The sequence below is a fragment of the Malania oleifera genome, chromosome 1 (genome assembly GCF_029873635.1).
Source record: "Malania oleifera isolate guangnan ecotype guangnan chromosome 1, ASM2987363v1, whole genome shotgun sequence".
Classification (NCBI taxonomy): domain Eukaryota; kingdom Viridiplantae; phylum Streptophyta; class Magnoliopsida; order Santalales; family Ximeniaceae; genus Malania; species Malania oleifera.
The window spans coordinates 15,039,292-15,051,441 of record NC_080417.1 but is presented as its reverse complement, the minus strand read 5'-3'; the positions used below and the strand labels follow the sequence as shown (position 1 = coordinate 15,051,441).

The window sequence follows — 12,150 nt, the reverse complement described above, 5'->3', positions numbered from 1 at the left end:
TCGAACCATTTTGCGAGTGAGCATGGGGACAAGAAATGAGATGGCAAATACCAAAAGATTTTAACACATTATTAAGAGTTCGGAATTCACCACCCTAATTAGATTGTAATGAACCGATTTTCGTATTAAAAAGAGTTTCTACATGGCGTTTGAAAAATAAAAAAACGGAAGCTACATCAAATTTACATTTAAATAGAACAATCCAAGTAAATTGACTGTAGTCATCAACAAAGGAAACATAATAGCGAAAACCACTACGAGAGATGAACGGTGCAGGGCCCCAAACATTTGAGAAAACGAGATAAAGTGGGGCAGGTGAATGATGAGGTGAGCGACCATATAGAAGCTAGTGAAGTTTGGCCTTGTAGAACGACGAGCACAAACCCAAGGAGGAAGAGGATTTGGTAGGCAAAAACATCTGTGAGATGATTTTGTGTACTAATTGCATGGAAGGATGACCGAGGCGAGTATGCCACTAAAATGAAGAGACACACCCGCCAACATGAGCTTGAGGAGATGAAGGTGGAAACACGTACATGCCATCCTTAGTAGGACTGCAAAGGAGAACCTGCTGTGTTTGGGAATCCTTCACACAGAAAAAGGAAGAGCGAAACTCAAAAAATACAGAATTATCTTCACATAATTTTTGAACAGAAATTAAATTCTTAGAAATTAATGGAACATGATAGAGTTTGGAGAGGAGAATACTGCCATTGGAGGATGAGATGGTGGAGCTTCCAACATGCTGTATTGGGAGAAAAGAGTCATCGCCCACACGAACTTGTTCATCACCTTTGTATTCAGATGGATTAAGAGAGAGATTAGAAAAATCATGGGTGAAGTGGTGGGTAGCAGTAGAGACAGGGCATGATTTGCGCCTTCCACAGCAAATAGTTGTCATGGTTTAGCTTCATTGTAATCATATTGACGGGAGAAGGATGTGAAATAGCAGGAGATTGCATATGTGAAGAGGATGTAGCGGGAGAATCAGCCATGAAAGAAGATGCTGCGAGCTGCAGACAATGTGTTTGAGAAAATGGACGTGATTCCCAAAGAGGCTCTGATACCATGATAAAAAAGAGAACAGAAACTAAACAATAAGCAGAGAATGAAAAGGAGAGCTGAATTCTTCTTCTTCTTTATTACGCAAGCTCGACACAATGCTGTATATATACACAAGGAAGAGAAAACCAAAATATTCTCTTTAACAAACTTAACAAAAAAAATAATAAAAAGGAAGAATAATAATTACTAAAAAATATTCGTTTGAACTGAAAATTATTCCTGAGCTAAGGGTGGTTGTGTATTGTTAATAGTCGCGAGCCAGAGCTTGAAGATGGGGTCATGGGCGGAAAGATATCGGTGGTAGAGCTGCAACACTACATGAGGATGATCAGCGGCAACCTGTCGAACAAGGAGGCAATGAGGTCAGCAAACTACGACGAGGACCGCCTGTTTGGGTTAAAGGATTTCATTGGCTAATGGAGGCAGAGGGGGAAGAAGAGATGGTGAAGGATTTCCTGCAAACGTCACATGCAAAATTCGGTGGCCGAGAGAGATGTTCCCAAGGAAATAAGCAAAACTTGCTACATGAAGCAGTAGTTTTTCTAAAATTTAGTTTACATCTCGTCAGCAAAACTCGTTGGTGAAAACTCGCTGCACCAACTAGCGAGATTTGCCCACCACATGTCAATTAACGGTCACCCTTATTATTTAAAACTAGCGAGCCCAACATATCAATCAACGGTCAGCCTTATTGTTTAAAACTCATTGGATCATCCAATGAGATTTGAGATGCACCAAAATAAGAATAAAAATTCCCATCAAACCATTATTTAATATTTTATTAAATAAAAAAATCAAAAATGGAAAAAACTCAAGATGTCTTTGTAGGAACTGCATGGTTAACCTTTGTTCTCCTTTTTCTTAATTATTTCTTCTGCACTGTTGGTTTCTGTCAAGCGTGACAAAATTCACACGACAAAAATGAGACCATTGATGATTCTAAACATGGAACAGGGTAAGAAACCACTCCATGATTTCCAAGGAAATGCCAAAGCCAAACATCCATGTTGAAGAAGTGTTCTAGTCTCTTCCTTTTTGAACAGGAAGACCACCATACTTTTTATCCAACCAGAACTTGATCGGGAGAAGAGCAGAAGAGTTCACATCATACCTGATATATGATTATCCTTGTAACTGTGCCCAAAAGCAAAACAGTGTAATGGGGGGCCGCCCCGGGGGTGGGGGCGTGGTGTGGGGTTTGAAAATCCAGCTTCTTCTTTGGGTGATGATTGGCTGAAACCTTAGGGCCAGATAAATTCTTCCGCAGAATCCAGCCATACCTGTGTAATTCATTTTCTTTCAGACAGAAGGGCTATAAACTGAGTTGCCTTTAATACATTTATGGGAGTAAACGATCTCAAATACAAGAATGTTCGTACAACAAGGGTAATCTGTGTCACCCAGATATTAAATCACTACAAAGAATGAGGTAAGAAGAGATAATTTAAATTTTAAAAAAGGGGTTGGGGGGGAGAAAGCTCTCTTGCCTATTTAAAAAAAATGTCTTAGCTCAAGTTTTGGACTTCCTAAGCAGAAACTAACAGCCTAACAATTGTCCAATCTCTATTGCTAAAATGACATTCATTTTGAGAAAATAACCATATACCCTATTTGCTGGGTCTGGTTTCAGCCACGGGGCGCATTTGTTCAATAAAAAGAATTGCAAATCATGGAGTATTTCCATCAGCCAAAACACTTTCTACGGAGGTGTCCTTTAGATAAAGTGGAATTCTCGCGCCCAGCTGCCTAAGCTGATCAACCATATTATAAAGAAATTCAAAGGTGAGTCTGGATTGTGCATTCAGATCCTCTCTTACGTGTGGATGGATCCTGAACCACTCCCCCAACATCCTGTGCACGTGAGCACGGATCATTCTCCATGGCACAGGGTATTTCTCGCAGAGCCTCAGATACTCCACTACTAAATCTGCTTGGTCTAGTTTCCCATCTCGACTGCTTTCCTCATTGCCGAGCACCCACTCAGCGGTCCGAAATCCAGAAAAAAGTGCAGGATTCTCGAGGAGAGACTCAGCCGAAAGCACCCCGTCAACACCTGTTACTTCCAAACAACTCTGAATATCATTCAAGTGCCGTATATTCCCATTGGCAAGGACAGGGATCCTGATAGCATTTTTAACAGCCTTGATGGAATTCCAATCGGCTCGAAATTTCTTCCCATCTTTTTCATCCCTCGTTCGGCCATGGACAGCTAAAAGAGAGCAACCAGCATCCTCCAGCATTCTAGCATAATTGATTGTATCTTGTAAATCTGGAAAAACTCGGATTTTGCATGACACTGGGACGTGAAGATTTGCAGCCAATTTTTGAACGAGGGATTTTACAAGAGGAAGGTTATCCATTAGGAAAGCTCCATAGTTGCCCCGCCGAGCAATACGCTGAGGGCAACTACACAAAAACGTTGTTGTTAAGTTGCATAGATATTGAATGGCCACATCAAAATGAATGAAAAGTTCATTGTCCTTGTAGATTGCAATTGTTACAGTTATATTGCTATCAACACAAGAAAAACAGTTGGTATTCTACCATAGAAGACTCACCACAGAAAATGATTGAATCTCTATGGATACAATGTCTATGCTAAGTGCAAATACAACTTAAGATCACAATAAGCAACAGTCTAAATGCTTATTAGCAAAATATATAAGGTATTGAGGTACTAAATAAGGTGACAAAATGTGTACAAAAACCATTCCTAAGCTACTAATGAAAATTGATCTATATTTTGCTATTTCCCCCACCATCACACCAAAAATAAGAAGTATGCATTGATTCCTAACACCAACCATTTCTTTAAAAATTTTCTTTAAAAAATTTCTTTCATGGTTTTTTTACAGATTGATTTGCATGTTTATCAATTATCGACCATTATGTTCCTCCAATGAGGGCATACCTTGGATTAAGTGTAAGGTTGCTCCTCAGTAATTGGTTCGTCATGGGCTCGAGTTCAAGGAAACAACTTGTCTATATAAAAGTAGGCGTAAGGTTGCGTACACTGACTACCCTACCCCCATGCTCACAAAATGGGTAGTCTTATGACCTGAGGACGCCCTTTTTTTATGTTCCTCCAGGACCTCCACTTCTCAAAACTTCACTTAAATGGCTACTGCCATGTAAAAGGATGATCCAAATTTTCGATAATTTAATAACCCACATCATGGGCCTAATATTCCATCCCAACAGGTTATGGTGTGCCTAAACCATGTCATCTCCAAGCCAGCAATATGTATAAAAACCAAACATTTACACGCCAAACAAGTTGGACCATATCTAACAAGTGTTTTGAGATATCAAAGTTCAAAAGTTAGTAACTTCCATTAGTAAATCAAAATCCTCCATTAATGGTTTTTTTTTCCAGGTAGCATGCAATGACGGGCACCACCAGCACTGGAGTTGTGGATAAAGAAATGCAGCTATTATGTCATCATCTATTTTAGGATGCTTATTTTGCAATTCTAAGCAATACAAAGTACTACAAAACTGTGCAGGTTTTAACCAGAGGTGATGGACAGTATATACATTCAAAAAGAGAGGGGGAAATGTTACCCCAAATTAATGTCTACATAGTCACAATAAGGTTCCACCCTCCGAGCAGCTTCCAATAAGGTATCTGGATCATTTGCACAAAATTGGACAAACAATGGGCGATCCTCCTGCAAAAGTTTTCTTCGAGTTAGATAGCTTGAATTAAATCTGAATGAATGTATATTTAACCAACAGGTAAACCTTGCTCAAGAACCCTCCATATATAAACATCACAAGGAGGTAAGAAACATTTATACATCACATACAGCAACGACTAGGCATTTTATTCAATCAATTAACAAAAACATAAAACATAAATTAAGAGAAAAAAGTACAAAACACGTATTCAATCTTTTACCAAGACGCGAGTGAATGATCAATTGAAGGCGATGGTTTCAGAAAATCCCCCCTCCTCACGAGCTCATATCACAATTTTGGGAGGATAGAACCTTTTTCAGAAAATCCATGACATACCCGAAACGGAAAAAGTTGCTTCGAAATCAAAACCCAAAAAAGAAAACTGTAACATAAGCTACCGAATGATAACTGAAACTACCACAGTTTCTCGCTGCTCGCTAAAAAACCGAGCAAAAGAGAATATATTTTGGTCCAAAATCTTATGTTCAACGCTGTTCTAATTTCGAAATATACAATAGGCACCTCAAGCAAGCTAATTGTTTATACGAAGCGAAATTAAGTAGGCTTTGACCCTGTCATGCTTGGATAATGAAACTTAGAAGAATAAAAAATTCAATCATTCGCCCTTTATAAGCTAGCAAATATATCCATTTAGGTTCCAAAGCAAAATGATTCGAAGAAAAAGAAAAAAGGCATACATCGCAGGTCGTGAATTCCTGGGACCGATACTTGTCGTTCTCGGAGAAAATGCGGGAGTGTAACATGGGTGTATACGCAGCCTGAGCCCCATACTTTCGACATAGCATTCGAAAAGGAAGTTCCGAGTTATCAACCATTGGAGCAACGATCAGCTTTGGTTCACCTAATTTCCTCCAATGAGCCCATGCTCGCTCGATTTGCGACTGAACGTCGCTCAAGCACCGACGCGGTGAACCCAGAGAAGTCTCCTGCCGCTGTTGCGGTTGATTTTCCTGGTGTTCCTGTTGTTTGGGGAATGAGAGAATGTCTGATTCGGGACACAAATAGTCGTCTGCAGTCTCTCGGGGATCGGAGAGGGCAACTAGGGTTTGGGTGGCGGAAGAGGCCATGAAAGATTTGGAAAACGAGATTGGAGATTGCAGAGATGCGAAGTGCCTGGAGAGGAGCGAGGAGGAGTAGGTGCAGGGCTTGCGTCTCATGAGCGGACGATGGGAAGCGCTGACCAGCCCATCGCCGCCGTGGTTGCCAGGACAGTGGAGGAAGAGAAGAACATATGGCTTTCGATGAACGCACCGACTGGAGCTTATGGGATAGATTGGGCTGCGGGCTGCTGTGAAAGAGTTGGGCCCACGATGAGATGGGCTCATGGGCTTGTTTTGGCTTCTGTTCGAACCCAATCCACACCCAACTTAGGCCTGATTTAATGTAAGCTTTAATCATGCATAAATTATAAGCGAGGCATGCATGATACGTGTTAGTGTCAGACTCGCCGTAGAAAAATTTTGAACTTACGAGATTACTTTGAACTCCAATAAAGCAAAACAGATAATACTATTCAAAGTCCACTTCAGGACCATTACATTTAATATCAAGTGACTTTATAGGTATTATTATATAGGACCCTACTTGATGAGAATGTTAGAGATTAAAGAGGGAAAAATGTTACGGTCCTACATCAAATGTGTATTAGGAAAATTTTGAACTTAAAAGATTTATTTGTGCTCCAATTATGTAAGGAGATACTTATAGGACAAACTTGTGAAATTAGTGGATTAAAGTGAACAATAGCTCGTGACCCTAAAACCGTTACATTTATTGCGTAAGAAAAAAAAAAAAAGAATTTTGTGAAGGAATATTTATAATTATACATAGTGATGGATATAATTTACATGTTCTAAATTATCTTCAAGTAAAATTTTTTGCTATAGAAATTTGTAAAAATATGAACATATTTTTTTGGAATATACCATAACTTAAGAATTGTGTTTCTAACCTATAATTTTAAATTATATATATATAAAATTAACTAAACAAACCCAAAACAATTTTCTACCATCTTTTTTATTTAGTGACCTTTTCAGGAAAAAAAAAAAAAACACTCAATATCTCTTAACTTTTATGTTTCTAAACAATATCGGACACATTAAAATATTTCATCCATCTTCATCTCTTTTGAAAAATATGAAGTTGATAAACTAATTTAAAATTTGAATTCCTAAAATATTTGCATGTATGCATAGCATATGTAGTGACTCGAAGAATAATAACATTTTAATAATGAGGGGGAGAGAAAATAGATATAGAAACAGAAGGAGGCCGTAGACTTCGTCGACGACATAGCATTTTGGAGATAATATTAAATAATCAAATTTTAGAAAACTGCCAAGTTTCGTCGACAAACACAGGGTTTCATCGAAGAAGGTCTTTAGAATTTCTTCGACGAACACAGGGCTTCGTCAACGAAGGTCTTCATAATTTCATCGACGAACACAGGGTTTCGTCGACGAGAAAATACCGAGAGAGGGTCTGGGGGCGGTCTGAATTTCTAACGAATATAGGGCTTCGTTGAAGAATTTACGAAGAATTCGTCGACGAAGTGACGGACCTCGTCGACGAATCTGGTAGTATAAATATTTGAAAACCGAGATTTTATCTCATTTCCAGCGCCGCTCTCTCACTCCTCTCTCTCTCTTTCTCTCTCTCTCCTACGACTCTCTCTCCCTTCTCTCTTCGTTTCCAGCCCCACTAGTCGTCGGATCGACCATCCGAAGCTACCACGACGCTCCTGGCGGAGTTCTCCACAAGTTTGTCAGAGCGGATCGTTAAGAAAACAGAGTTGGAATTCATCCTAAATTCAGGGTAAGGTCTTTTATTGAGTTTTTGACTTCCTGACAATTATAGAAAATGATGTAAACTAAGAAATACTGATGCTTTGTTCTGGGAGATTGCGTTTTCAGGATGTTGGCCTAGAAACTCTGCGGGTATAGAACCAGATTTTTACACGGGCTTTTCAAAGTTGAGGTAAGGGAAATATGCTATGCTAGGAGTTTTAATATAGTTAACAACGATTTATAAATGTATATTTATGCCAGTTTATTACACAATTTTTATTAAATATGAGTTCAAAGGATTGTGTGGCCTAAGTGATTACGTGAGATGAAGTAATTTATATAGCTTTAATAATATATATATATATATATATATATATATATATATATATATATCATACTATACGAAATGCATGGAAGTAGACAGTATGTACAGTTTATATGGTTCTTCTTAGTATACGAAATTATACAGAATATACAGATGTATATATATTCACAGAGACTATACAGAGATTATACATGCATTTACAGTTTTATAAGAATAGTTTCTTGAAACAGAGACACACACACACACACACACACACACACATATATATATATACACACACACATGCATGCATACAGTATTATTCATATCAGTATTTATACCACAGCTTTATACAGAATTTAGTATGCCATGTTTTCCTATTACCATAACATACAGAACACACAGACAGAATATATATATATGGAATACCCAGATAGATATACAGAGGTAGCATCAAGATGCTACAGATACAGTATTTACAGTACAGAAAGACAGAGTTATGGTAATTTTGAAATCATGATGAAAACAGTAAAAGAGTATATATGTATATAATATCAGATCCTTGAGGAAAGATACACAGACAGATACAGATTACAGAGCACGATACCGTTGCTAGATACAGATAGAGTGCAACCACATATCTCAGATAGTATGTGGGTATCGTCAGCCGTGCTCGGAAAGTATGCAGCTCCCCAGTACACTGGGTTGAGGGGGCTGGTTTGACGAGGTAGTAGCCAGTCCCGATCTTAGGAGAGGATGCAGTTTGGTCGGGCTAAGGTAGTGTAGAGTATGATGACCTATCTGGAGGGCCGACCAGATAGAGTCCCACCTACGGGGCGCACAACTCTGTCATGAGGGGTCAAATCATGACATGCAGAGTTCCAGGGATACAAAATAGTTATATGTATGAAAACAGTTTTTCATTATATGATGAGAATAGTATGATATATTATCAGTATGAAAAGTAGAAAACATATGATACAGTATATTTTAATTGAGAAAGAAAGAAATGTTTGAAAGAAATGTTTTACAGATTATTTATTACATTACAATTCAGTTGCTATTTTTAAGTATTCTTAACTTAGTTACCACACACTAGTAATAGCATATTTCCATTTACTGAGCATCGACTCACCCCATTATTTTACCATTTTTCAGGTGAGCCAGTTAGGCGAGCGGATAGAGAGAGTGTTTGATCACCCTGGTTTAGGGTGAGTTTTTGACAGAATGTGTATTTTTGGGAAAATGAGGATAGAGGGGTTTAATTTTTGTATGGGTATGACCTGTATATGTAAAATTTTGGTATTGTACAGTTCTTGTATAGATGATTATATGTTGTTTGTTTCCGTTGCGTAGGAATGTTTAATGTTTATATTTCTTAAAAAAAAAAATGAAATGATAAGAATTTTGAGATCATTACAGTACATGTTTAGGACTATTTATTAGTTAAAAGAAAATCTAATAGTTTTCAACATTATTTTTGTAACCTATTACGTTAAAATAAAAAAAATTTCCTATTTTTACAAATTAAATTTCCATTGCAAATAAAAACTCCACTTTAATGTACGATTTAGCAAATATAAATGCTATCCATTACTATAGTAATCAGTACCCATGACCTCCTTTATTTTTGCAGACTCAACAATCAGTACGTCTTTTTAGTGACAATAGTATTAGTGACACAGCGATAATCGTCACTAATGATGCGCTATTAGTGCAAAAAATAAATTCGTTACTAATAGTTAAGTTATTAGTCATGAAACTCATATCTGTCACTAATGATGCATTATTAGTGACAGTTTTCTTTTCGTCATTGAAAGTAAGTTTTCCTGCTCTAACTATCGCGTGAAAATATTAGTAACAATTTGCTGAATATTAGTGACAAAATTGTTTGTCACTAATACTCTATTATTATTGACGGTTGTCGACCACCACTAATAGTTATTTTTTAGGGATGACTTTTAAAAGTTGTCACTTGTAGTGGTCTTTTAGTGATGGTTTTTGGAAACATCACTAAAAACTTTCGCCGAATTTCCCTTCTGTTCTTCTTGCGCAAAATCCCACTCATCCCAAATCTCTCGCACTCCCATTATGTATCCCATTCAGCTTCCACCTTCCAGTTCTGTAACAGAGCTCTAATTCCCTTTCCCTGTTTCTGAACTTCGCACTACTCCTTCGGAAGAAGCACCCAAATCCACCGATTGCATTTGGGAATTAGGGTTCCGAAGTTCCCAACTTCCTATTCGGCTAGCAAGTCAACAAGTCGGGCATACGAGGTCCAAACCAGGTGGGGTCAAATCCGACACATCTGTAACATTGAGGTGGAAGTGTTGGAGCTGACGGTGCCCAAAAACTCCTCCCTGACTGAAAATTAGACGCTTAAAAGCAAACTTATAATATATGTCTTAAATCTATACTTAGTTGATTTCAATACTCAAGTCATACAAGGTCCAAACTGAGTGGGGCCAGTTTCAACACGTCCGTGACATTGAGGTGGATGTGCCGAAACTAATGGTGCCCAAAAACTCCTCCCTAGTTGATCAAGGTTGAATATTTAAAAATGTATCATTTGTTATTTAATTATGTATAATCATTCTTTCTATCAAATCATTTGTACTTATAGTACGTATTCAAAAATTTTATACCGATTTTTTTGTATAATTATTACTTTGTAGGATTTGCGGTCTGTTGAATGATGATGAGGACGACGATGACCACGATGATAATGATGCAAACTATTTTTTTTTTTTTTTGTTATGTACATACCATGTATATATATATGGGCAATAGTGACCGCTTTGGAACCGTTACTAAAAGTGTCCCACTAGCGATGGTTGCTAATCATTACTAAAAGTAGGGCAATAGTGATAGTTGCGAACTGTCGCTAAAAGTAGGACAATAATGACAATTGCGAACCATCTCTAAAAGTTAACAATAGTGATGGTTTCTAAACCGTCACAAACAGTATGTCTTTAGTGATGATTTTCAGCCTAAAAGTAGTGTCAGTTATAGTGACAGTTTACAATTTTAGTGATAGTCCATCTCCGTCACTAATAGTCCATTATTGGTGACGGTTTTGAAAACCTTCACTAATAGTAAGTTGAGATGGCTGTTATAGTCACCAATTCATAGGTGTCATAAAGCTGTCAATAATAATTAATAGTGACAATTTTCTATTATCAGTAACGGTTTTAAATCGCTACTAAAAGTCTTCTTTTTAGTAGTGAATCTTATTGTAATATATTTAGATCTATTGAAAGCTAAGAAGCATGCACATTGTGTGTGCCTTTGACTAATGTATGTGTATGCCTGTGCATTCAATTGACTAAAAAAAATGTCTGACTAGCTTTGAATCACGTAAAGTAATGACTCTTTGTCATGGATGTTGATTTAAATAAGTTTCATATTTGATGAATAGAAAATATAGCTTTTGTTGTAGCTAAAATTTGTTCATGAAAATTTGGATTAATCACAACTGCAATCACTTGCCAAAACTTGAAGGACATGGGGTATAATCTAAGTCATCACTACGATGCCTAAGTTAAGAAATTTGGAGGGATTATATGATCACAACAGTAAATGAGTGAGTATGAATGAGATGACATGTCTTATCTTTCTTAGGGGGTCCTTTTATAGGCATTCGTGATATCTCCTCATTGATTTCCTTACTAATGAATCGTAGTGGTTACAATTTGGATATGAATATGTTACTAGGGAGTAAATATTGGTGTGCTAACCCTTTACTTTAATTAATGGACGTTACCTCCTTTCTATTGATCCCTTAAGGTCTTTTCATTTTTTGATCTTACATAAATTAATGCCAAGTTTAATGTCAGGGTCTCTTTTAGGTTATATTAGTTGCTTCCTACTTTCGAATCTTAGAGTTACCTTTTTGGCTTGAGAGTATATTGCATTTTTTATAAGTCCTTCTACTGTAATGAGATTCAAATTAAGTCATTAGATGGGGCATCTATGGGCCTTATAAGTGGTGCTCATCAAATGAATCATTACTCTATCGAGCAGTGCTCATTAAAAGGGCTTGTAGTTTGTTGAGCAGGTTTCCTTGTTGCTTATGAGCAGTGTTTATCAAATGGATCAATTTTTTTGTTGAGCAATGTCCGTCTCTTATTATCTTATGAGCAATACTCATTAAATGGAAATTTTTGGACCTCATGAGTAATACTCATCAAATGGGCCAATTTTTTACCAAGCAATGCCCGTCTCTTGTTGTCTCATGAGCAGTGCTCATTTGATGGACATTTTTGGACCTCATGAACACTGCTCATCAGA

At 37.3% G+C, this 12,150-nt stretch overlaps 1 protein-coding gene across 1 annotated transcript; it reads right to left on the bottom strand.

Moving 5' to 3' along the window:
• Positions 1-2,375: 2,375 nt before the first annotated feature.
• On the bottom strand, positions 2,376-6,092 carry LOC131150379 (uncharacterized). Its single transcript, XM_058101109.1, has 3 exons — positions 5,445-6,092; positions 4,630-4,736; positions 2,376-3,471 (listed from the first exon to the last, which is right to left on the bottom strand). Exons 1-3 carry the CDS (start codon positions 6,090-6,092, stop codon positions 2,733-2,735), a joined length of 1,494 nt encoding a protein of 497 aa, XP_057957092.1. The 3' UTR covers positions 2,376-2,732.
• Between the last annotated feature and the right edge of the window lie 6,058 nt (positions 6,093-12,150).

Coding starts and splice junctions, on each gene's coding strand:
- LOC131150379 (XM_058101109.1), bottom strand. CDS start 6,092: ATGAGCCCATCTCATCGTGGGCCCAACTCTTTCACAGCAGCCCGCAGC. Junction 4,737..5,444: donor AGGAATTCACGACCTGCGAT/GTATGCCTTTTT, acceptor AAACTTTTGCAG/GAGGATCGCCCATTGTTTGT. Junction 3,472..4,629: donor TATGTAGACATTAATTTGGG/GTAACATTTCCC, acceptor GTTTTTGTGTAG/TTGCCCTCAGCGTATTGCTC.